Raw genomic sequence first — 27,652 nt, 5'->3', positions numbered from 1 at the left:
TTTTAATACGGATCCTTTATTAATGTTTCCCACTTTTCTCCAACTTAACACAATCCTAGTCCAAAGAAACCCTATAACAATGGCTGAATACATTTTCTCTGTTAGTTTTAATATGTATCCCAAGTACATGATATGCCTTACAGCCTAGGAAAACTTAACATCTATGAAGTGAGACTTGATTTATTTCTTCAAAGCGATTTTAAAAATAATGGGGGAGCTTCCCTGGTGGCGCAGTGGTTGAGAGTCCGCCTGCCGATGCAGGGGACACAGGTTCATGCCCCGGTCTGGGAAGATCCCACATGCCGCGGAGCGGCTAGGCCCGTGAGCCATGGCCGCTGAGCCTGCGCGTCCGGAGCCTGTGCTCCGCAATAGGAGAGGCCACAACAATGAGAGGCCCGCGTACCAGGGAAAAAAAATACATGGGGTTTGTGAGAAATGAGCTTTAACAACAGTGCTACACTCGTGACATATCGGGGACATGAAACCCAAAGAATACAGTCGGCCCTCCTTATCCGTGAGTTCCGCATCTCAGCATTCAACCAACACGTGGATGGAAAGTACAGCTGACCCTTGAACAAGATGGGTTTGAACTGCAAGGATCTACTTATACATCGGTTTACTTCAATAAATATAAAGCCTGTATTTTCATTTTACAGATCTTTGTGTAAGGGAAAAGTTTATGCTCAGAGATCACAAAATGTGGAATAATAAAGCTAGGGTTTGAGTTCTGATTCTATCCAAACTGTTTCAGCTTCTTGCCCTTGGGTGAGTCACTTTCAATCCCTTTGTTCTTAAGGTAGAGATAGCAGTATGGAGCCTTTCACTTGCATGGGGGATCAGCACCCCTAACACCCATGTTGTTCAAAGGTCAACTGTATTTGGGGAAAAAAAAAAATTCCAGATTTCCAAAAAGCAAAGCTTGAATTTCCCATGCCAGCAGCTATTTACATATCATTTACATTGTATTTATAGCTATTTACATTGTATTAGGTATTATAAGTAATCTAGAAATGATTTAAAATATATGTGTAGGTTATATGCAAATACTATGCCATTTTATATAAGGGACTTGAGCATCCATGGATTTTGGTATCTTCGAGGCTCCTGAAACCAATCCTCCACGGATTCTGAGAGACGACTGTACTTATACTAAGGTGATAGAACCTAGACCATCTTGGCTATCATCTGTAACAAGAATCCTTAGTAACTGCTCAAACTGTGAAACTTTCCATACTCCTGTTCTTTCAAGGAACATATGTGGCTCACTTCCAATCAGAAAAAAACACTAACATACCAAACACAAAGAGAAAATCATTGGTTCCAAATCATTTAAAGAAGCCTCTATTTGTTAGACTGTTCAGATTAGGCATCTACTACTATCATTGCTTCTCTGTGGGTTAATGGTTTTATAAAGCATTCACCAAACCAATGCATCCTACAGAGAGATACATGGCAGACTTGATACAACATAATTAACCCAAGTTCCAATGTTAGCCACCAAATCAGTTGTGCCTGGCAGTTACTATGGACCTTGGATAGTAGCACAGCACAGCATTAGACAACAAAGGGATAGAGAATATGATATATAACAGAGGAAAGAAGACTGTGTGTTACCACAGTAAGTTTTTGTTCCTTTGCTTAAATATTCTTCATACCACACAAGGTTATGATGAAATACCAAAGTGGTATCACAATGCAAGCATCTTGGTAAAATAATGATTCATTTCAATAGGCCATCAATAGAATGGCAAAAAAACAATCTGTGCATTAGTATTTGATCTGCCTCAAATAGAAGATACTATTGTAAATAATTCTAAACATAAGCACAATTTAGTGAATAAGGTAGGAGACTGGTAGACTTAAATTTTCAGATTCAATTTATAGCTGTTCACCAGTCACCTGCTGTTTTGACAAGTTACTTACCAACTTGTGCTGCCATTTCTCCGTAAATTTATCCCCTAAGATGAGGATAATTCTTGCAAATTGTGTCACAAGCATTTTGAAAGGAACCATGAGTTATTGTGTAATGCTCTTGAAATTCCTCAGATGTAGGGTCCTACACAAAGTAAAGTATTATTATACATCTCTCTAACAGTAGTCATCTGTTTGCATTATGATTTTTTTTCCCTACCCTCAACACTGTGATTCTTGGACACTAACCTTTCTCAAAGTAAAGCATCCAAAGCAAGCCTCCATTCCTGAACCAAGTAATTATTTTTTCAAGTCTTCATATCATCCACATCCTTCTCTTCCTTAAAAGGTATTATGAAAATTAGTAGTTATAAAACATAATGAGCTTCTTTGGTTCATTAAGGAATATATGGGATTATTTGAATTTTTTAATCCACTCTTATATGAACAATTTTATTTCCCATATTTATACATTTATTTTCCTATATTACTTTTTAAATTTCAACTATATTTTAAGGAGTTCATTTATAGATTTATGTTTTATGAAAAGAGAGAGCAGGTCAGAAAATGAAGAAGAAAGGCAAGCAAATTACTGCTATATGACCAAAATGTTTTTATTGGAATGATCAACAGTAGAAATTACCATTTTGGGCCACAAAAACAGAATCAATGCTCATAATATTTTTATCTTCAGTAGAAGAGTTGAGCACAAGCTACAAAAAATTTTATCATACTGTTCAAAACTTTATCTATTACTGGCTTTGCAATGAAGTCAGTCTTCAGTTCAAGAATAAAACATATATATTTGAATTTTTAGTTAGTGTTGATACAATATTACATCTGAAACTAGAATTCTCAACCTTATTACACGGTTCCTAAAATGGCTTCTCTTTGAATTTATGCACAGGGAAGGGACTGGGGAGGGATTAAAAAAACATGATGTCATCATTGTATACCTTTAGTCATAAAATAGTAATTTTTAAGAGTTTTTTAAACCCTCAGAATTACATTAAAATAATGATGTAAACTAGTTTCCTCCTTGAATAAATATTCCTCTACCTTCTAAATATGGCAGGGGCAAAACTTTGTGGGATAAAGATAAAACCACAAGGTTTAGAATGTTCTCTTAATATTTACTACTCTAGTGGTTAAGCTCTTTTAACTTCAGTTTCCTCATCTGAAAAAGGGGGACCATAACACCTGCCCTAGCTAACAAGCAAGACTGTTGTGAGGATTAAATAAGATACATAATCTATTCAAAAGAATTTTGTACACCATAAAACGCTATTAAAACAGTCATTTTTAACAAACTGTATCACATTATTTTCAAATTATGGACATAAAATAGTTTAGCGCTGTTTCTAACACAAAACAAATGGAAACAGGTGTGTAAAACATATATTTAGGTCCATGGACACCAAATTCTACCTATGGTGGATACACAGTGAGTAAACAATCTTATTAAGTACACTTTCTAAATGTTATCTTAAAATTTCCAGAAGCAAATTTGGAAGTACAAAAATAAAACTAACACTTTATTTAGGTGGACTGACCTAGCACTTTGAAGATTAAATATACTATTTACCTGTTAGCTACGAATTAAGGAAAAAACTGAGCGCCTCTAGATTTTAAAAGGTTTAAAAAAATTCCTATGAAGGAAAAATACATACATGAAAGTGAAATAGATGTTCACTTCTCTGGAAATAGTTCAGAAAGAGCTAGTAGTGAAAGCAAGGATTATACATATACAAGAGAACGGAGATGAAAATGGATGTAATCTGCACTCTTGGTATAATAAAGGAAATGAGTGAAATCTTCCCATGTGGTTACTAGAATGTCCAGAATGGAAACTTCTCCCAACAGGCCATAGGTCAAATCTGTTTACTACACTGTAAGGTTGAGTCCTCCAAGACGTTACCATGACTCTCAAGAATAGCTTATCCTTAATGAATGAGGCGACCTCTTTCTCTTTTACTTCTTAATATTCAGTATGCTTATAAAGCCAATCTCTATAAGAAAACAATTCTTAGCTTTCTGTTTGCTTTCTTCATGACACAAGTTTAAAGCTCTGATGAAGTGAACTATTGTTTATTACATGGTCCTAAAATTCAACCAGACTCATTCTGTTACCCAAAGACTTCAAAAGCAATTAAATGAGAACTCTGTATCTTCTAATTCATTCCTCAAACTCACAAATTAAAAAAAAAAAAGGCTAGAAAAGGAGTATATTTAAATCATTAAGGAATTATTCCAAAGAGAAATACTTTTGGTTAAAAACATTATTACATTTTCCACTCAATCCCCTTAAATCAAAACTGAGGTTAAAAGATTAAGCTCCTATCAGAGCAACTACCTCCCTTTGAACTTTTACTTTTTCCTACCTCTTTAACTAGGTACACTTCAATACATCATTGAATCTGGCCTTCTAGCAATAAAAAGTTTTTCTCAGGATAAGGATTCTCTTCCATAAAGCTATTTCAGCTCTAGATTTATTTTCTGGCTATTTATGTGACCAATCATTGAATTAAACTTAAGGCTTCATTTTCTCCCAGAACTCTTCAATTCTATCCCACAATGACATTTCCCATCATTTAAACTTCCCAGTCTCAAAATACATACCACATCAGGTCAAATTTCAATTCTCTCTAGTTATTTCATTTACATATGCCTTAATGCCCAACCCAGGCTCTAAATTTTTCAAAGACAAAGTTTATGCCTTTCATTTTTCTATTCCATAGACTGTGATGTACTCTGGACAACAAGGCAATCCTAAAGAGGTATCAAAAATTAGGTAAACCCACCCTCCCAACTTTATATCGCCAAATATTGCTTCCACGATGAATCAATAGAGTGATATAAATGTCACAACGTAATCATCACAGTGTCAGCATGACCACAAAGAAGCCTCTTCTGGCTAGTTAAGTTTCTCAGAACCTCACCTATAGGGTTAAAAGCTGTTCCAGGCACTATAATAATCATTATACTATTAGTGCACAGTGTCTATCACCCTTGTGTTGGACACAGGACAGATGTTTAATAACATTTAAAAAATGTAAATCTTAGTAAATTTCAGTAACTATATTGGCAATTTCTTTTTGCTAGCTTTGTACTTTCTACTTGCCCTGAGGCCTCTGAGAAATTACTAAAGCAATACAGAGATATGTTCAGTTATTTCTGTGGGGCATGTTAAGTACAAGAACAGTAACAGCCCCAATACCATGAAAATCTCAACCTGAGGCAGCATTCCAAGCTAAGCAAAAAAGGTAAAGGATCCATCTGCCTCTGAAGCAGTGATAACAAATACATATCAATAAATTACCATTCATGTCTAACAACATGACAACCTCAATGCCTAAGATTATGAAAATCTGATAAGATTCCATAGAATATTCTTCATGAGGTAGAGTACAAGAAAACTACCGTTTACCTTGAGTTTTACAATAATTAAACCTATTGTATTAAGCATCACTACTATTCATCCAAAAAAATTAAATTACAAATCAAGGCAGAAGAAAAGAGATTAAAACCCTGTCAACGAAGGATGAAAACTATACCATAATTTACAAGTTAGAAAAGTGAGGCTGGGCATGGTGGTGAGATGGTATGAAAAAAGAGAAACATACCTTAATTTAATACCTTATTATACTTATATTAACCTCTCAAAAGTAGACTAACAATAGAAACCACTTAAATAATGACGTGGTAAAGAAAGATAACTGCCATAGAAAATACTGAGGTGCCATTATTGTTAAAGTTAAAAGAAACTGTAAATCAGTACAGCTATAATCTTATCTGAATTTACCATCTTAAGAATTAACTTTTAGTTAACACAACTGAAAGTGAAATTCACATTAACAATTTTTCTAAATGTGGTAATATTTGACCTTAAAATATGTATATCCAGGAAAACAGAACATGAAATGTGACCAAATTCCTCAAAATTCTCATTACCCTACAAATTATTTTAAATTTGGTTCGTATGGCTACTACATAATCAGGACATCTCACAGACACAAAACTTTTAATAGCTAGTGTTATTACTTGAAAGTAAGATACTAGGGAAATAAAAGATATTTCAAACTAAATGGAATCATGTATTTAAAATATAATAGGAAAAACAAGAGAATACTTAGGATTATATTTTCAGCAACTAAGTGAAAGTAAAAAGCTTTCATCTTAATTTTCCCCCTTTCTGATACATGGAACACAACACAGTAAATTATGCATTTAAAATCTGCCCAGGGCTTCCCTGGTGGCACAGTGGTTGAGAGTCCGCCTGCCGACGCAGGGGACACGGGTTCGTGCCCCGGTCCGGGAAGATCCCACATGCCGCGGAGCGGCTGGGCCCGTGAGCTATGGCCGCTGAGCCTGCGCGTCCGCAGTCTGTGCTCCGCAACGGGAGAGGCCACAGCAGTGAGAGGCTCGCGTACCGCAAAAAATAAAAATATAAATATAAAATAAAATAAAATCTGCCCCCCCCCAAAAAAAAGAAGAAGATAAAAAATAAAATCTGCCCAGGGTGGCTGACCAGTACTGATAAAAGAGGACCTACATACTGTATATTCTATACCAATATACTTAGTACCAAAGAAGATCTATACACTGCAGGGTGGTTTTCGCTATTGTTTTACATCACCATAATTATGTTCTGAAACCACAGCTTCATACAATAAGGGTTTGTAGGGCTTCCCTGGTGGCGCAGTGGTTGAGCGTCCGCCTGCCGATGCAGGGGACGCGGGTTCGTGAGCCGGTCCGCGAAGATCCCACATGCCGCGGAGCGGCTAGGCCCGTGAGCCGCTAGGCCCGTGAGCCATGGCCGCTGAGCCTGCGCGTCCAGAGCCTGTGCTCCGCAACGGGAGAGGCCACAACAGTGAGAGGCCCGCGTACCGCAAAAAAAAAAAAAAAAGAATAAAAAAAAAATAAGGGTTTATAATAGCACTTGTTAAAAAAAGAAACCACAAAATAATTAAAGTACTTAGAAGCATGCAAACTGTAAAGGATCTATTTAATGCCTGGTTTGCTTTTAAAGCCTGATAAAAAGAAAACATGGGTTTAGGACTAGAGAAATTGTTTGACATTTCAAACTTAAATGATATAATTATTAGAAATAGCAAACAAAAAAAATTTCAACTTACCTGGTTTCTTTCTCGATTTTTCATGACCTAGCTGCCCTAGATCATTACATCCACATGTGTATACCGTTCCATCATCCAGAACAAATACAGTATGTCTGAGTCCACATCCTACATCTCGAACCTTTTTATTTATAAAAAAGTCACTTTTTCTGGGCTCTAGTACAATTTCTTCATCAATTCCACCCAAACCTAGCTGTCCAAAAGATGCATTTCCCCAGCACAACATGTTTGTGATTCTTTTGGTCTTCCAGTTTCAATAAAACATTCCCTTCTGAAACACTGGCAAGTTGGAGGTATCCCTATGTCTGAGAAGATAGAAAAAAAGTTAATATGACTTCAAAGGAAACATAATGTATAACTGCTCTTTCAAGTACTAGGCTACAATAATCACTATGTAGTAAACATGAAATTTACTTTATAATGTGTTACAGAAGTATCCTTCAATTTCAAAAACCAATCAGTTGTATATTTTTAAAATTATCATACAGAAATGTTTAGGAAAAATACATCACTCCCCATGATTCTTTGCAAAATCTAAATATTAACTAGTTTTGACTTTTTGTTGCCTTATAATAGACTAATCAAATTGAAATATTAAGTATCCTGATGAAGTTAACCTTTTTTTTCCTTTTTGCTTTGAATAATTTCAGTGGGAGCAAGAAATATGACATCTATCCACTGCCCCCAAAATCAGATATATACTCAGTGAAAAATTTAGCCAACTACAGAAACATAAAACCTTGCAATCTCCCTCAAGTCACAGGATAATTAGATTTTCTAACACCTACCTCCACATTAACAGAAAACTGAAGTTCTTATCTGTACTAGAAATAAAGCCAATAATGGAAACTTTAAGTTTCCCACAACTTAAAAGACTCTTCCAACTAACAGGCCCCAGATAAAATTACAGTTCTCTAGGTAAGCTTTGATATTAAGAAAATCACCTCCAAAGATCATACTTTACAAATCAAAATATTAACACTCTGACCTCACTACTAATTTAATTTAAAAACTCAATCAGTGTACCTAATTATAATACAAAAGTATGCAGTTTAAAGATCAAGACTCTCCCCCAAAATTCAACATTTTCTATTTCGAGTGGGAACCATGACTGAAAAATATCTCCCGAAGCCGATCTACATCTATCTATACCCCTAAGACAATTATTTGAAGATGGAAAAAAAAACTGCAAATAACTCCGGCACTGCCGATTTTTCAAGAATAGAAATGCGGACTGGGACACTGAGAGTTTGGTGGCGAAATCTGTAGAACTTTCCAGTAGAGTGACTGAATATTTCTTCGCTTATATAGACACAGATAACAAAGAGTCCACTTTATCTAAACCTACACAGATTTTTAGATATATCGCGTTACTAAATAACACAATTACAGGAAGTCAGCCTTATTCCCGTGTAGGTACCCACATTCCTTACACAGAACCTAAGAAGTTTCAAAACCCAACTTTCCTAAGTGCGGGCTAGCAAGTGCTGAAGCTGTCTCATTCTATCCATGACCCATCCATTAAGAAAAGTTTGATTTTATTCTTTTGGGGCATCAGAACCCGATAGTTCCCGAGAGTTCTGCACTGTCTTCCCGGTTTTTGTTTTGTTTTTTTTAAGGAGAGGACAGGACAACACCCCAAATTCTAACGCACGAGGTTTAACAATCCTTTTCTTTAAAAAAGAGGGGTAATGGGAAAGGCGTCCTCTCGCCAGCAACAGGTAGGGGAAAGAGAAGCAGTTTATTCCCATCATTCCCTGAATATGCACTGAGATCAGCTTACGGGGACCGGGAGAGAGAAATCATCTGCACACACCCAACCTCGCGGGCCGACCAGTCAACTGCTGCAGCCGTCCGCTCGCAGTAGCCGCAGAGGCCGGCGCACGAGGCTCGGCACCTCGGCGGCCCTTGTCCCAGGGAGGCCCTTCCCCGGGGAGGTGCGACATTCCAGCCCCCGGGCCAGGGGGCCCGACACTGCCCTCGTCCCCCCACCCCCGCCCGAGGAAACGCTGAGAAAGCACCCAGCGCCAGGCCGGCCTGTATCCGCCCAGCCCCCTCCCTAACGCCGTCACACGCCCCCGAACCCACCGGGGCAACGACTCACCCGGCCCCTCAAGGCAGGGGAAGCCCAGGGCGGCTGGGGGCGGCGCCTCCCGCAAGAGGGAGGCAGCGCAGCAGCTGAGACAGGTCTCCAGCTCCCGGACCCTCCTCCTTCAGCCAGTGGCTGCGAACACCAGAGCTCCTCCGGCGTCGGTGAAGCTGCTCCGCGGCTCACCTCCTCGGCTCCTGTGAAACTTTACCGGGTTCCTCAGAGAAAAGCAGCCGCCACTGCTCTCTAGCCCAGAGCCAGCCGTCAGCGACCCGGATGGAGCGGGAGGGGAAGGGCAGGAGGCGAGCGAGGCGGAGAGCGCTAGGGGTGGGGAAGAGTTGGGGCAGACTGGGGAGGAGAAGGGAGAGAGGGAGGAGGCAACGCGGGGGGAGGGGGAGGGGTCGGCGTCGGCCGGAAGTGAACCGCGGAGCACGCGCGCGAGCCCGCCGACTTCGTGGCCCGCGCGCCTGCGCCGGAATCCTCCCAGGGCACACCGACGCGGGCGCCTGCGCAGTGTGGTGATTTGCCTTGCCTTAAGAGAAAAATGCCAAGCACAGAAGTTGGAATTTGCAAGGCAAATGCAGGTGTTTGGTGTGTCTTGTCACAGCGTTTCAGCGTGCACTAGGGCCTTTTAGTGAAGAAAATCTCTTCCTTTTTTGGCTAGGTTGTCTTTTTGCCTATTAGTTCCAGTTTCTATTATTTTATTCCACCTTTATCCAAGAAGAATTTGAAGTGGCAGATAAAACATCACAAATACGGATATAAAGGTTGTTGAAGTCTTTTATTTTATCCCTTAGCCCCAACTGGAGTTATTCTGAGGATGCCAGATGTATTGCAGCAATGATGGAGCCTACTGGCATTAAATATCAACACCACCAGTTCAGGCTCCTGATAAAGTGTTGGCTGCCATCACTTTCTGCACTCTCCCTGGAAGCTAAACTTATAACGCAGGGCCTCCTTCATTTAGAGAAAATTAAATAATGTATATGGCTAGAGTCCCTGCCTCACAAAAATAAACTCTGGATTTCCTAGGCCAGTCAAGGAGGAAAACCTGAAACAAGGCACTCTTGAAATTTTACGTCAGACTTTTCTAGTACCTTGACTTCAGAGTGAATGTTGAGAACCTAGAAAGAATTCCACAGTAAGCCATGTTTCTTTATCTCACTGAAAAATATATTTCAGATTGGAAAGTGTGTGTGCTAGAATATGTGTGTGTTTTAGTTTCTTAGGGCTGCCGTAACACTATACTACAAATTGGATGGCTTGAAACAACAGAAATTTATTGTCTCACAGTTATGGAGGCCAGAAATCTGAAATCAAAGAGGCAGCAGGATTGGTTGTCTCTTGGGGTCTCAGAGAATCTTCTCCATACTTCTCTCTTAGCTTCTGGTGGCTGCTGACAATCCTTGGCATTCTTTGGCTTGTAGATGCACCACTCGAATCCCTGCCTCCATCTCCACATGGTGTTCTTCCCTGTGTTTCTGTGTCCAAATGTCCCTCTTACAAGGACACTAGTCATTAGATTAAGACCCACCCTAATCCATTGTGACCTCTTTTTAACTGGATTGCATCTGCAAAGACCCTATTTCCCAATAAGGTCACATTCTCAGGCACTGGCAGCTGGGACTTCAACCATCTCTTGGCAACCCAATTCAACCCACAACCTTATTTCTGTATATTACAGAAATAAGAATAAAAATAACAAGGTACTTAAGCAAAGAAAGCATAATTTCAATACTAGGAGTGGTGATGTTGCCCATGAAACATACTTCTTATTTTGATAGCTTCATTGCCCTTGTAGGGCTTTTGTTGTCTTTTAACCTTCAGGACTTGATGCCTCCGAATATATTATTAAAGGGGAAGTTATGGGATTTGGGTCTTTAAGATATGTAATAGATGCTGCAACAAATAAACACTAAAATATGACTGTTAACATAATAAGAGTGTATTTTTTACCTTTTTAACATTCCAAGTGGGTGTTCCTAATGCGTCAAAACTAATTTCCAGGAACTTGGGGAGATGAGGGCACCAGGAGCTTCTTAAAACTTTTGTCTGGGAGGTGCCACATATCACATCTGCACACATAATGTTAGCAAGAACAACACCCCTAGATGCAAGGGGACTGGGAAACATAACCCCTGCTGAGTTCGCTGGTACTACTTTATGCCATAGAAGAGAGAGCATGAATTAGTGGACAGCTATCTCTGCTACATGGATGCATCTCTCGCTAGAATATTTTTAAATATACGTCTTGCTTGTAGAAAGTGGAAAAGACTTTTCTAGATGTTCCTTTTAACCTTATAAATCTATGAAACTGTGATACAAGATCTCAGAAAATAGCCTGTGATTACCTTAAAAGTGAAACAAGTATAGGATCAGAAGTTTATTAGGATAATGTGAATTTGTTGTATAAAAGCAGCATGAGTAATTGATGATGAGTATGGCCTGTGGTGCTGGTTTGTCTGGACTCAGAGCCTGAGCCTACAGGCCACTCAGACCTCTGTCCTTCTATCCTCCCCAAAATACCTATAGACATTTACTAATGGTCTGTTTTACAGAAAATTACTTCTCAGTCACAATTTCTATAAACGGGGGAAGTTAATAATCCATACCTCACTGGGTTGTGAGGATTTAATAAGGTAACATGTACAGTGCCTTGAACATGGCCAGTATTTTGTAAATGTTAGCTTTATTATTGCTAACATTATCTCTCCTGAACTAACAAGTAGTAAGAGAACTTTTGGGAAAGCATTCCATATCACAAATAATGATATAATTCTTATTTAGAACAAAAGTAAAATATTTTTTACCTATCGTGTTATTTTCATTTAAAAAAAAGCTCAGAGTGTTGAGAGACCACTAAACTAGGTATTCATCCTGTCCCACTCTTTCCCCTGCTCCCTTCCATATAGCCATACTGCTTGTGCTGTACCCCACCTAACCTCCTTCATTCAAGTCTCTGCTCATGTCACCTCCCCAGTCTTCCCTGATCACCCTAACCAAAAAAACTAGCCCCTCACTCTCAATAACTTATCCTGCTTTATTTTATATCTGTTATCACTACCTGATATTTATTGTATAATACATAAATGTATAATATTTTATTTATTATATTCCATATGTTATATATAGATAAATTTAAAATAATTATGTTGGGACTTCCTGGTGGCACAGTGGTTAAGAATCCGCCCGCCATGGGCTTCCCTGGTGTGGCAGTGGTTGAGAGTCTGCCTGCCGATGCAGGGGACACGGGTTCGTGCCATGGTCCAGGAAGATCCCACGTGCTGCAGAGCAACTAAGCCCGTACGCCACAACTACTGAGCCTGCGTGCCCAGAGCCCATGCTCCGCAACAAGATAAGCCACGCACCACAACGAAGCAACTAGAGAAAGCCTGTGCGCCGCAGCTAGAGAAAGCCTGTGCACAGCAACGAAGACCCAACGCAGCCAAAAATTTAAAAAAAAAATTATAAAAAAATTAAAAGATAAAATAATTATGTAAAATCTATAAATATATATTATATAGGTAGATATATAAATTTGTCTTTTTCACTAGAAAGAAAACTCCATAAAGGCAGGGACTTTGTTTTCCTAAGTGCTCTGTTCCTTAATATCTTGAACAGTTCCTGGCCTATAGCATGTGCTCAAAAATTATTTATTGAATTAATTAATTAATGGTGCTGGCAACGTAAATTATTACAACCATTTTATAAGTAAATTCGGCAATATGTTTCAAGAGTCAGTAAATTTCATTTAACAATAGTTCATATTAATAGCAATAATTATTGTGAGACATTGCACAGAACTATTTACCTACATTATATCACTTCTGGACTCTGTCCTAAGGAAATACAAGGTGGATTCAACAAATCTTTATTAAGCACCTACTATGTGCCTCTTTCCCAATTCTGGTAGGTGAGAAAGATAAAAACAAAAAGGCAGGCAAATAAAACTGAGAACAAAGACGTTTATTGTTATATTATTTCTAAAAGCAAAAATTAAAAACAACATAAGTTCCAACAGTGGGGAAATGATATGTATGGCAAGGTTAATCCTTTTATTGTTAACTTTGAAAGGACAGGATAGGGAATTCTCTGGCGGTTCAGTGGTTAGGACTCTGTGCTTCCACTGCTGGGGGCCCAGGTTCGATCCTTGGTCAGGGAACTAAGATCTCATAAGCCGTGAGGAATGGCAAAAAAAAAAGGAAGGGAGAAAGGACAGGATGGTATTGTCCGAAAGAATTTGTCACCTACTGCCACCAAATTGTAGATTCCACCTTGAGTGGACAACAGGAAAAGCCCGTTTTATTTTATTTTACACACCCTTGCTTTCCAAGGTTGGAGCCTTCAATCAAGTGGTTGCATGGCCATGTTTTCTTCAGTCCCTCAGTGAGTCCCTCCATCTGGAGAATTCTGTCCTTTTAATCCCCTGTCTTATGGGCCTCATGGTCATCCCTTCTCATTGGTCTTTGACCTAGCATTATGGCTTCACCTTAGAATATACACATGGCAGTCAGATATTTTAAGATTCTTCAACAAATCTTTACTGAACACCTACTCCGTGCTGCCTTCCCGTTCTAGTAGTAGAGAGAGGAAAAAACAAGTAGGCAGGCAAATAAAAGTATTCCAAATTGTAATAAATACTAAGGAAACAAACAAGAGATAGAGATGGAGAATAATAGAGTAAGTCCTTGAACAGAATGGACAGTAAAGTCCTCAGTGGAGGAATTGTTATTAAAACTGAAACCAAAGAGAAGGATCAAGCCTTGTGAAGATAGGGCTGAGAAAATATTCTAGGTGGAGGGAGAAACACGAAGCCCTTGAGGCAGGAAAGAACTTGGCATTTTCCAGGAACTGAAAGAAAATTAGTGTAGATGGAGCACAAGGGTACAAGAAATGTTTGGTGACAAGCAGTCAGTAAGAGCACATTAAGGAGTTTTACTCTAAGTACTGCTCAGGGTTTTTTTTTTGGTTTTTTTTTTTTTTTTTTTTTGCTGTGTTGGGTCTTCATTTCTATGTGAGGGCTTTCTCTAGTTGTGGCGAGCAGGGGCCACTCTTCATCGCGGTGTGCGGGCCTCTCACTATCGCAGCCTCTCTTGTTGCGGAGCACAGGCTCCAGACGCACAGGCTCAGTAGTTGTGGCTCACGGGCCTAGTTGCTCCGCGCCATGTGGGATTCTCCCACACCAGGGCTCAAACCCGTGTCCCCTGCATTAGCAGGCAGATTCTCAACCACTGCGCCACCAGGGAAGCCCCTGCTCAGGGGTTTTAAGCCAGGAGAGGAGGGCAATGATTATATTTGTTAAGAAAAAGATTACTCTTGTTGCTGAACTGCACAGTATTGCTGAATTACAGGAGGGTGAACATGGGCAGAGATAAATCATTTAGGAGGCTTTTATAATAATCCAAGTGGGAGATAATAGCGGTGGGGACTAAGGTGGTTGTGATGGAGATAAAGTAAAGAAGGTAGATTTAAAGCATACTTTGGGAATAGAATTAACAGAGTTGTGATGGATGGTTTGTAGGGGAGCAGAGAATGGGAGGAGTGCTGGGCCACTGGTAGTTTTCTGACTTGAGGACATTTACCAAGATGAGGATAGCTGCTGAAGGAAGAAGGAGAAGGACAGGTTTTGACCAGGAAAAATGAAGTGGCCTGTTTTTTAAGTTTGAAAAATCAAGAGTGTGTTTCTGTATTAGTTTGGTATGGCTGCCATACCAAAATACCACAGACTGGGTGGCTTAAAACAACAGAAATTGATTTTCTCACAGTTCTGGAGGCTAGAAGTCAGACATCGAGGTGTTGGCAGGTTTGGTTTCTTCTGAGGCCTCTTTCCTTGACGTACAGATGGCTACCTCCTCGCTGGGTGTTCCTACGGCCATTCCTCCCTCTGCGCATTCTCTCTGCCCTAGTCTCTTCTTCTTATAGAGACACCAGGTGTACTGGGTTGGGGCCCACTCGTTTTACCTTAATTACCGCTTTAAAGCTCCATCTCTGGGCTTCCCTGGTGGCGCAGTGGTTGAGAGTCCGCCTGCTGATGCAGGGGACACGGGTTCGTGCCCCGGTCCAGGAAGAGCCCACATGCCGCGAAGCGGCTGGGCCCGTGAGCCATGGCCGCTGAGCCTGCGCGTCCGGAGCCTGTGCTCCGCAGCGGGAGAGGCCGCAACACCGAAAGGCCCGCGTACCGTAAAAAAAAAAAAAAAAAAACCTCCATCTCCAAATACAGTCATATTCTGAGGTACTGGAGATTGGGACTTAAGCATATGAATTTGGCAGGGGACACAATTCAGCCCGTAACAATTTTTTTCTTCCTTTTGAACTGCATCATAAAAAGTCCTTTTTCTGTTATCCTACAGGGTATGGGCCTAGCCCAGAAGTGAGTGAGATGGGAGAAAGAATTCTCTTCTGCCACATAAATGAGAAAGCACAGAAAAAAATTTCCCCCTCTTTTTAATAGATGCAAGCAAAACAATTTTATTCATTATATTACATGTTATGATATATGCCACTTAACAACATAAAGAATAATAATTCTGGATATTTATTATAGAATCCTTCTCAACTTTCATTCTCACATTTATACTAATCTCATTTCCTGCTCTAAATTTACATTCTGACTCCAATTTCCTTCACAGTATCCCAGCGTGAAACAGTAGTAATGATCATATTATAAATACCTGAAATATTTTTTAAATGCTTTCTTTTTATAACTCTATAATTTCTTTGTGTTTGTTTTCCATCCAATTACAGGAATTCAGCTGGCATTCAAACAGGCATAAGCCTGAAAAAAAATCACATGTAATGTGGCCATTGACCAGTATGTGGGGATGTGTCCATGCCTTTGAAATTACAGTGTGATTATTCCAGTTACTATAGTTTCTAAACAGAGAAAGTGCTCAGAATGACTATGGTGTTTGTTGTTGTTGTTTTGTTTTGTTTTTGCAGGGGGGAGGGTTGGCAGAAAAAAAAAGTTGTTTTTAAAAACGAAGTCTTAACTGTATGATAAACTATGCTTTAAAATTAATTTTATCCCACAGCAATCATAAGATGAGAATTTTGCAAGTTCTAATTAATAATGAGCATCACCAAAGAAATATGGTATGAAGTGTGGGATCTGTACGTATATGAATCTTTTAAGTCTATGTGTTTTTCTTCTCTATTTTTTTAAAAATAAATTTACTTATTTTTTAATTTTTGGCTGTGTTGCGTCTTCGTTGCTGTGCGCAGGCTTTCTCTAGTTGCGGCAAGCAGGGGCTACTCTTCCTTGCGGTGCACGTGCTTCTCATTGCAGTGGCTTCTCTTGTTGCGGGGCACGGGCTCTAGGCACGAGGGCTTCAGTAGTTGTGGCGCACAGGCTTACCTGCTCCGCGGCATGTGGGATCTTCCCGGACCAGAAATCGAACCCATGTCCCCTGCACTGGCAGGCGGATTCTTAACCACTGCACCACCAGGGAAGTCCCTATGTGTTTTTCTTTTAAAGAAAACAATTAAAATAGCAATAAAGAGACAGAATCTCAACTACTAGAGCTTAACAGTCAAACTTTGGGTTGCAAGTTGAGCTATTTTGTTGCTACTGATTTCAAAGGGTCTCATAAAGATATCTGAGGTTGAAAAGTTCAAATTTAGCTGTTAGAAATATGAAATCTGGAAAGTTTGCTTTTTCTTGTTCCTTGTGCCAGGTCCCATACCAAAGTGAATCAGCAATATAACCTGCATCAAGCCAAAGGGTGAGATCTTATTTATTTGTTTGTTTGTTTGTTTATTTATGGTTGTGTTGGGTCTTCGTTGCTGTGCCTGGGCTTTCTCTAGTTGCGGTGAGCCGGGGGCTACTCTTCGTTGTGGTGCGCGGACTTCTCGTTGCGGTAGCTTCTCTTGTTGCAGAGCACGGGCTCTAGGCGTGCAGGCTTCAGTAGTTGTGGCACGTGGGCTCAGTAGTTGTGGCTTGTGGGCTCTAGAGCACAGGCTCAGTAGTTGTGGCACACGGGCTTAGTTGCTCCACGGCATGTGGGATCTTCCCGGGGCAGGGCTCAAACCCGTGTCCCTTGCATTGGCAGGCAGATTCTTAACCACTGCGCCACCAGGGAAGCCCAGATCTTTTATATATATATATATATACACACACACATATATATATACACATATGTATATATATGTATATACAAACACACATATATGTACATATGTATGTGTGTGTGTGTATGTGTGTGTGTGTGTGTGTGTATATATATATATATATATATATATATATATATATATACTTTTTTTTTTTTTTTTTTGGTGGTACGCGGGCCTCTCACTGTTGTGGCCTCTCCCGTTGCGGAGCACAGGTTCCCGATGCGCAGCCTCAGCGGCCATGGCTCACGGGCCCAGCCGCTCCGCGGCATGTGGGATCTTCCCGGACAGGGGCACGAACCCGTGTCCCCTACATCGGCAGTCGGACTCTCAACCACTGTGCCACCAGGGAAGCCCCATATGTATATTTTTAAGTGGCATGCCTCACAGCCTTCAAATAGAATCAGGACTAAAACTAATTTTAACTACAGGTTTTAGTCAAATTAACAGTACTATTTCTTTCATAGAAGTCAACCACAGCATGAGTATCTTCATCTATTGAATCCTTTATTACTAACTTTCAAACTAATGGTATAAAAGAAACAGACTTGCTGTGCATCTTATTCAATTATCACTTTTTATAAGAGAAATTGACTTTTTTTTTTTTTTTTTTTTTTGCCTCACAGCGTGCAGGATCTTAGTTCCCCAACCAGGGATAGAACCCGTGCCCCCTGCAGTGAAAACACAGAGTCCTAACCACTGGACCACCAAGGGGACTCCCAACAACACATTTCTTTTTTTTTTTTTTTTTTTTCTTTTGGTACGCGGGCCTCTCACTGTTGTGGCCTCTACCGTTGCGGAGCACAGGCTCCGGACGCGCAGGCTCAGCGGCCATGGCTCACGAGCCCAGCCGCTCCGCGGCACGTGGGACCCTCCCGGAACGGGGCACGAACCTGTGTCCCCTGCATCCGCAGGCGGACTCTCAACCACTGCGCCACCAGGGAAGCCCCCCACATTTCTTAATTAAGCATTAAAAATCTTACGAAAGCAGCACAGAGGACACAGAAGTAAAGAGACAGAAAAGCTTTTTAAACTCCCTTCCCTTTTCCCCTACCCCCCAGAACTCCTTACGTGCTCTAGAACCAACTGTTGGTTGCCTTCAGCATACAGATAACTTTTATACACATTGCTTGCAAATGTTTAAAAAATGTGTACTGTTACTCATGCTTCTTTTGGAAAAATGAAATAAACTGCCATAATAGCTGGCATTTAGAAATAAATAAAACACAGACATTTCTGTGGACAGATTTTCGTTACAGTTTAAAAATGTATTTTTATTGTCTCAGTGTAGATCTGATAGCCTGAAGGAACAGTTGAGCATCAGTGACTAGGAAGGACAGAGTGTTCCTAGAAGACAAATTATAGTTGCCACCTCCACAGCACCTAAATACAGTTTAACCACATAAAATGACAAACATGTTTGCCCAAGAAAAGTGCCATGCAGTTCAGCCTGCTGTTTTACTTTAAAAAAATAAAGAGAAGAAAAATTACTCTTTGTAAACATTGGGGTATTAAGAGGTGAACTGAAGGGTCGTGTGCTGTTCACTTTCAACAAACAACAAACTTCATCTGTTCAATCTTTAAAAGGAAGCACTGCCCAGCAAGCTAACTTCCAAAGAGCAGCTTTCAAACCGCTCCCATTTGCAAGCACTGAGAGTGTCGACAATAAAACAGAAATCCTGTGGAATGGTGAATGTTAGAATTGTTTTTCGTGTGGAAAACATTTTTTTTTTAAAGTACTACATCATCAGAGAATAAAATTGTACACTGAGTCTATGGTAAGGGTGATACACCTTATCATCCTTCTCCTCGTTACAATTAGAGGGACTGGGTAAGATGGTTTCTTTTATTTAACAAAAAATTATTCTGTTTAAAATTAAATTTGTTTAGTATGGGAAATTCTCATTTAAAAATTAAAAGAGATTTTATTTTAAAATATTAATTATTATTGTTAATAATTTAAACAATTCAGTAAAATATAAAGAAGAAAATATCAGAGACACCACCTCAGGAGATACATACTGGGAACATTTACTGAATATCATTCTGATGTTTTTTCATACTCCAAAGTATGTTGCACAGACACAGAAATCAGTATGTTTACTCAATGGATCTTGGAATTTTGTAAATATTTTTACTCAACAAGGTGCTAAGGATCTCTTTCCAAGTATTGGGGAGCTTAGTTACGTTCACGTAGAAGACATGCCCACACCATGAATTTACAGGGTCAATTATCCACACATATAAATAATGGATAAGTTCAGTCTTATTCTGTTCAAGTAGAATAAAAATCTTTTTTTCAGCATTATTGAGATATAATTGACATATAATATTGTGTAGGTTTAAGGTGTAAAATGTCATGATTTGATACACATATGTACTGTGAAATGAATACCACATACATTAATTAACATCGCCATCACCGCGAAAAATCTTAAGTTGAATGTGTCTTGTTATACTGATAGTCATCACCTGTGCTTTGATTGCCTAGATTGGCTTCTCCAGGTACTTCAACCCCTCTGGCTCCATAGAATAACAAAATGCTCGGGGGGACATGTAAAGGAGAGCCTTGAGATGCTGCTTAGCGTATCCATTTTGTCTACTGCCCTTGTATATTTATATCCTTTAAGTTAATAAGCAATTTGTTTGATTATGTCTATAACATATATGAAGACATAATTTCCATTCATTATATGAAAACTAAGTCTCAGGAATTTGTAAGCCCTGCCTCTTTGAATCTCTATGTATACTGAAATATCTAATGAGCTCTTTGAGGACACGGGCTCTGCTTTATTAATTTTTTATTCCCACGTCTGAACAGAGAGCACAGAACACAGTGGAAGTTTGATAAATCTGTTATCGAGATTACATCAGTGAAATACACATGTGCTTTGCTCATCATTGTATCCCTGTGACCTAATATCTTATCCACAGTAGAAACCTAGTTTATTTGTTAGATAAACATGATTTGGAAATCTGGCTACTGGGAAGGACAACTAAAATCTAATATAAAAAGTTTTCCTTAGTCCCTTGAATTCAGGTATAAACTCAGATTAGAGTAAGCATAATTCTGGAAGATATTTTATTTATTACTAAGAAATAGCTCAGCTATACAGAGGTGGGGTTGAGGAGGAAAAGGGAGAGAAGTTGTAAACAAATGAGACTCATAGGAGAAAATAGCTCCTCTGAGGGGAGCCACATGCTGATACCCAAGGTGGCTGCATGAGGAAGCAGCCTAAAATTAGCAGGATGGGCAAGCCCAGGAAGGGAAAGCCACGGCAGATTTCCCTGCACTCAGCAAGTGAGGGGAAGGGCCAGGAGCCCCTGTGGAACCCCCGTGGAGATCCACTGCAGTTTGTGCCAGGTAAGGCCCTCCCTGAGAACTCACCTTGGGAGGTAAAGCAAGCGATTTCTTAAGGGAATGTCCGGACAATGGAAAGATTTAATATTGCCTAGTAAAGAGATGCCTCCAGGAATCCAATGATTAAGAGAGCAATAAAACTATTCTTGTATCCATCCTCACCCAAGGTATTCATCTGAACCACACCTTTTCACCTTGTTGAACTGTGGCTCTCTGGGGTGTGTAGGTGCTGTTTTTTTTTCAAGTGTTGGGGTAAAGGGAGGAGGCTGTCCTAGAAAATCTGTAAAACCATGTGGAAGAAGAATGAGGAAAGAGTACTTCCAAGTGATATTAAAAAAATGGATGAGATACTGCAGGTCCAAAAAGGAAAGATTAGAGATACCACAAATAGGACTAAGTGGGCAACACTGTGCTTTGTTCATGGGCAAAGTACAGAGTGGTTGAGCTGGTTGAAGACAGAAAACAGAATCCTGGAGGAGGCCAGGATTTTCTGTGTTGTTGTTTCATAGAGAACTGGATCAGTGATTTACCTTAGGACACACATGAGTTATTCCCAGTTGGCGTATTTATCTATCACTCACCATGGTTTCTATAAGTTCCTACCTTCTGTGCTGGAATTCATTTTTATATTACCTGGTTTTTTTTTAAGTTACTACTCATTAATGGTAAAACCCTCCCATTCTATTAAGAGGGTATCTCACAGGGTTGATCTGAAGGGACTGTGCAACTGGACGGCAGAAATTTAGAACTTTAAAAAAATTACAGCTGTATTGAGATATAATTCACATACCATACAATTCACCTATTTAAAGTGTACAATACAGTGGTTTTTAGTATATCTACAGAGTTTTGCAACCATTGTCACAATCAACTGTAGAACATTTCCTCACCCTCCCCACAAAAACCTATACCCAAGAGCAGTGACTCCTCTTTTCTTCCCACATTCCCCTCACCCACAACCCTAGGCAACCACAAATTTACTATCTGTTTCTGTAGATTTGTCTATTCTGGACATTTCATATAAATGGAATCACACAATATGTGGTCTTTTGTGAGCTTTTGTGGGGGGTGGGAGGGATGCTTAGTGTGTAGCGAGACAGAAAAGAACCTCTTCCGTTGGGAGTATTACTTTCACTTATTATTTACTAAAACCTTCGGACGTGTACCATATAAGTTCTCTAATGATACCCTAATCAGGGGTCCCCAACCGCCGGGCCACGGACCACTACCAGTCCGAGGCCTGTTAGGACCGGGGCCGCACAGCAGGAGGTGAGGAGCAAGCGAGTGAAGCTTCATCTGTATTTACAGCCGCTCCCCATCGCTCGCATTACCGCCTGAGCTCCGGCTCCTATCAGCATTATGGTGAGTTGTATAATAATTTCATTATATCTTACAATGTAATAATAATAGAAATAAAGTGCACAATAAATGTAATGCACTTGAATCATCCCGAAACCATCCCCCTCTGCCCCAGTCCGTGGAAAAATTGTCTTCCATGAAACTGATCCCTGGTGCCAAAAGGGTTAGGGACTGCTGCCCTAAATGAATGCACTTCATTGCATCGGGTCATATCCAAGATGATCATTAAATAAAAATCATCATTATTGAAAAGCATTTAATCATATAATAAATGAAAGTAAGATGTAGTGTATCTAGAACAGTGCCTGGCATGTATTAGCTTCTCAGTAAGTAGCCATATTTTCCTCTACCCTACTCCCAGCGTTAAACATTTACTCATATTATAAAACATATAGAGCAGATTTGAAGAAAATCTTAACTTAGCAGAGTACTTTGAACATACTAGTGAATAAATATCTTTTAAAACAAGAAACGAAGATATAGTCATGGATGTGTGCATTTTACAGCTGTGATATTATTTCATAAAGGCTATGGAAAACAGTTTCATATGCTGGACTAGGAAGCACCAATTATAATTTCAAGTTTGAGCTGATATCAACTGCAATCTTAGATAACCGACTTACTTCCTCTCGTCCTCAGTTTATCTACAACTCCAAGCTAAGAAAGATAGGCTGGATCATAGCTAAAACGCCATCCCCATCGTTCATATTGTGGAAGTATCTTATGGCAGTGTTTCCAAGACACACCTGCCATGTATTTATTTCATGCTAAAGGTCACACATTGAATTACAGGATTGCTTCTTAGGGAAGTCCAGTTGGTTGACTGTCATAAGATCTTGCAGCTTTTAATCACCTTGATGAAATCACCAGGTTTCATTGTCTGGTCCTCAGCTATCCAAGATCAGAAACCTAATTTGTTTTTCAAAAACTCTTATAGCGATCCAGTCCTTTTGCAGGGTATTTACATTAATCAAACTCCCAAGAGAGTAATACAGCATCCACATTTCCAATTTGTTAATTGACAATGAGAAACATGGCTTGAGAGCAAACTAAGTGCCATATTCACCTACCAACTTATTATTTAAAAGAAGTCTAGGGAATTCTCTGGTGGCGCAGTGGTTAAGAATCCGCCTGCCAATGCAGGGGACCACGGGTTCGAGCCCTGGTCCAGGAAGATCCCACATGCCGTGGAGCAACTAAGCCCGTGCGCCACAACTACTGAGCCCGTGCTCTAGAGCCCATGAGCCACAACTACTGAGCCCACGTGCCACAACTACTGAAACTCACGCACCTAGAGCCCATGCTCCGCAACAAGAGAAGCCACCGCAATGAGAAGCCCACGAACCGCAACGAAGACCCAATGCAGCCAAAAATAAATAAATAAATAAATAAATAAATTTGTTTTAAAAAATAAATAAGTCTATTTTAATAAAACACTCAATTGAGGGCTTCCCTGGTGGCGCAGTGGTTGAGAGTCCGCCTGCCGATGCAGGGGACGCGGGTTCGTGCCCCAGTCCAGGAGGATCCCACATGCCGCGGAGCGGCTGGGCCCACGAGCCATGGCCGCTGAGCCTGCGCGTCCGGAGCCTGTGCTCCGCAACGGGAGAGGCCACAACAGTGAGAGGCCCACGTACCGTACACACACACACACACAAAAACTCAACTGAAATCAGAATGCTGTTGTATGAGCATGGATTGGAGCAAGGTAAGTAATTGGTTATGGCATCTGGTAGTGTTGGTCTGGAGCTGCCAGCACCACCATCAGGAGCAGATAGGCTCTCTTGGATGAACACTGCTGATTCTTTCTTCTTTGATTTCCCTTTCCTACTGGTAATTCCAATTATCTCTTCAGATGTAGATATAGATGTAGATATACACATATTTATATTTATATACAAACATATATTTGACAGATAGATAGGTAGGTAGAGACCATCAGTTAGGCTACAGACAAATTTTGCTTCTTTTTTCTACTGGTGTCCTTGAAGCTTTTTTTTTTTCTTTTTTTGCCTTGGGGGCAACTTTTACCATTTTTTTTCTCTTTATAACTATAATACACCCTTATTAGAAGTTTTTTAAAAAGTACAGCTAAGAAAAAATGAGAGAAAAATCTTCCATAGTTCCACTACATAGTTATAACCAGTTTAACATTTTGGAATATTGTACTCCAAAATTTTAAAAAATAAAACAGGGTCATATTATAAATACTGTTTTGAAGACTTTCTTTTTAATCTTATACAAGCTTTACTGCTCTTTAAAAATGAATAACTAAAGTTTAAAGAGGTATATACGAGCATAGGTTTCAAACTCTCAGAACCGAACTAATTCTTTCTCATTGAACTAATTTTTTTTTAACTAGTTAAATTTTATTCTTTAATTAGAAACCCTGGGGAAAAGAAGTCACATCAGGACTTAAAGGCAAAGGCAGAGACCCAAAACCAGCTGGTTTTTCCTTATTAGCCTGGAGCAGAGTTTAAACCAGGCCAGACCCACTCCAGCTCTGGCCACAGCCTGCTCTCTACGTCCTGGTCCCAGGGGTTTGTTTGGTGGCAAACTGGCTTCACTTCATCCGAGGACCTAGCTTGAGTGAATTCATGGCTTCCTCAAGTGTGAGCATCCCTTGTTCCTGCCACTGGCAGTGCCACTCAGCCATGGACTTAGGAATTTGATCAAAAACACAAAAAAGCCCTTGGCATTCACACATTTAACATTTGGCATTTTTGTCTAAACAAGGAACTACCCTGAAAGGCCATGACACAATAATTTGTGATTTTGCTGAGGTATCACTTTGGACATGTACACCTGGACCTGGGGGTTCAGGGCTAGTCACTTACATGGTCCCTGAGCCTAAGCAACCATCAGTTCTCTAATTATGATCTCATACACATTTTATCTGAAAAATCAAATACAACAATGGTATAAGGGATCCACAAATGGCTTACGGTACACCCTACTGTGAATGTCAAGGATTTATTTTATTCATATATTGTATAAAGAGTTTCAAAAGACTGAAGATGTTTTTTTTTTTAAGTTGTCAAGCTTTTTTTGTATTATTTATTTATTTATTTATGGCTGCGTTGGGTCTTTGTTGCTGTGCGCAGGCTGTCTCTAGTTGCGGTGAGCGGGGGGCTACTCTTCATTGTGGTGCGAGGGCTTCTCATTGCGATGGCTTCTCTTGTTGTGGAGCACAGGCTCTAGGCGCGCGGGCTTCAGCAGTTGTGGCTCGCGGGCTCTAGAGTGCAGGCTCAGTAGTTGTGGTGCAAGGGCTTAGCTGCTCTGCGGCATGTGGGATCTTCCCGGACCAGGGCTCGAACCTGTGTCCCCTGCACTGGCAGGCAGATTCTTAACCACTGCGCTATCAGGGAAGCCCCTAACTAGTTAATTATTTTTTATGTCAGCTTCCACATATGTAAAATGTGAGTATTAAAGCAGATCTACTGACAGGACTCTGATGAGAAATAGCTAATAAAAAACAATAAAACACTTTTCAAATGTAGTGTTAGTACAAAAGATCATTTAAATAATAGGATTTAAAACATCATTGCTCTTTGTATTTGACATCTACTCCACATCATCATCATCAGCATTTATTTAGTAGATCTAAATCTTCTTTATCTTATTCCATGTGGTGTTTATATACATTCAACATTAGTCCATTAGACAATTCAGGATCATGGGAATTCTAAGATATCCCTCACTTCCCTAGATTTCTCCTCTCTAAATCACTTAACCTTAACAATAGTTTTGTCAACCTAAAGTTTTATACCAATCTATGCTGACACCCTTTTCTAGATCAGATAAGAAATAAGATATTTACCAATACTCTCAATTATTATTTTCTTGTCATAAAGCACATACCACAGAGTGGATATACTGCTCTGATATTTGTCACCCCTCTACTTATTTGGCTAAAGTAGGCTTGTTTGATACTTGGGTTGTCAGATCAAATTATAATTTCAACCCTTTAGCTATGTTTAGCCCCTTGGCAGTGGCTGAGTTGAGAATTTAGAATTCAGAAGCAGATGGTTCAGGAGCACGGTAACTAGATATGAAGCATTTTACCTCTATGTCATTGGTTTACAACTGAACTTGGTTGATCACTATTGGTGTCCTATACAAGATGTAAGTGATCTGATTTGAATCTCTAATGAACAGCACCCGTGTTAAAAAAACTCATCACTCTTGCACTAATTGGCATTTTTGTTGTCAGTGTCAGGACAGAAGCCAAGGACTGAATCAGTCTGGAAACCTGAACTGCGGCTGTGTCTGAGTCATCAGTCTAGATGGCCCATTCAGCCTCTGGCCTTTCCTTAGAGTTTACAGCTCAGCGCAAATGTGTATACTTCACTCCCTGTGACTTCACAAAGCCAGATTAAAAGATGTTTACTTAACATATATCTTTTTATGATAAGAATGGTAATAATGATAGTTAACATTTACTGGCCACTTGCTAGGAGCCAGGTTTTATTCTAAGAGTATTTACTTAATTCTCACAGCAATCCCATGAGTTAGGTACTAATATTTCTCCCATTTTTTAGAGCTGGGAAACTAAAGCACAGAGAAATTAAATAACTTGCCTAAGCCTTCTCAGATAATAAGTGGTGGAGGTAGACTCTAACTCTAAATACAATTTCTCTCTGCCTAATTATAGCATTTATTTGACTTCTTCTTTTAAACATCATACTATACCACTGATATAAATTTTAAATATTCTATGTTCAAATCAAACAAGGCATATATCAATGTCTCAGTTTAAAACTGCTCATCTTTCTGTACTAGTTATTATTTGTTTCTGAAAAGAGGCGATGGATCTTTCTTAAATTTGATTCACGTGCATCCTTATTCTGATTTTTTTTTTTAATATTTATTTATTTGTCTGCATTGGGTCTTAGTTGCACCACGCGGGATCTTCGTTGCAGCAATGTGGGATCTAGTTCCCTCACCAGGGATCGAACCTGGGCCCCTTGCATTGGGAGCGTGGAGTCTTAGCCACTGGACCAACGAGGTCCCTTATTCTGGTTTTAAGGTAGTTAAAGACGTTGATTTTACAATGGCTTTTATGCTTACTTATTTTTTTTCATTGTTTGAGTTAAACATTACCTGAACTTGGAAACATCCTCTGACCTTAACATTTCTAACTTAATAGAGAAGAGAGAATTAAATCAAATAAAACCCTGCCTACCATGCCATCCCAATATAAACATAGTGAATGATCACCAAATAAGCAATCCAGCTGCCTCTTTTTGTTAACATAATAATTGGATTTCTTCCACCTATTCTTCATACAAAATTAAAAAGCAGATAAGAATTTTTTTTAAAAAACTGAGTCTCTATTTTATGAGACTTCCCATAGTAGCTAGGAAGGAAGTTTTTAGTACATTGAGATAAATGACCTTTAAAATAAAGTTCATGAGCAATTAGATCATTTTAAAGAATAAAAGAAATTAATCTGGTTCTCACAGCTTTCTTAAGACTTAGAAAAATATTATTTGCTATAATTACCAGCTAGAAAAATAGAAATAGAAAATAATTACTTTTTTATGTTTCTTTTAGTTGCCATCTCTACTCAGTTATTCAAAGCGTGTTCTAAGCCTCATTTAGCACATATTTATTGCTCCAGTTTTGCTAGTAGATAAACTTTGGGGTGTTCCCCTAAAAAAGCTCTTATTAAACTAAATTAATAATGTGAAC

At 39.6% G+C, this 27,652-nt stretch overlaps 2 protein-coding genes across 9 annotated transcripts in view; both read right to left on the bottom strand.

Moving 5' to 3' along the window:
• Positions 1-27,652, bottom strand: part of HERC4 (HECT and RLD domain containing E3 ubiquitin protein ligase 4) — a 239,152-nt gene that overhangs the window by 129,846 nt on the left and 81,654 nt on the right. For 3 of the 8 annotated variants that reach the window (XM_079900837.1, XM_079900841.1, XM_079900844.1), the window contains exons 1-2: positions 9,151-12,106; positions 7,047-7,351 (exon numbers count right to left, since the gene is read on the bottom strand). In XM_079900837.1, coding sequence (XP_079756963.1) covers positions 7,047-7,272 — 226 coding nt within the window. In that variant the 5' untranslated portion in view covers positions 7,273-7,351; positions 9,151-12,106. Of the gene's footprint in view, positions 1-1,923; positions 5,283-7,046; positions 7,352-8,829; positions 9,016-9,150; positions 12,107-27,652 lie in introns of those variants that run through there. The other 5 variants (XM_079900839.1, XM_079900838.1, XM_079900840.1 and 2 more) reach the window with 4 other exon arrangements.
• Positions 12,447-27,652, bottom strand: part of PBLD (phenazine biosynthesis like protein domain containing) — a 175,770-nt gene continuing 160,564 nt past the window's right edge. Inside the window, exon 16 of the transcript XR_013824372.1 lies at positions 12,447-12,551. The gene's annotated coding sequence lies outside the window, so the exon portion shown is untranslated. The remainder of the gene's footprint in view (positions 12,552-27,652) is intronic.

The sequence above is a fragment of the Stenella coeruleoalba genome (genome assembly GCF_951394435.1).
Source record: "Stenella coeruleoalba genome assembly, chromosome: 16".
NCBI lineage: Eukaryota > Metazoa > Chordata > Mammalia > Artiodactyla > Delphinidae > Stenella > Stenella coeruleoalba.
The sequence above is the reverse complement of the archived record's forward strand: the minus strand, read 5'-3'. Positions and strand labels throughout refer to the sequence as shown.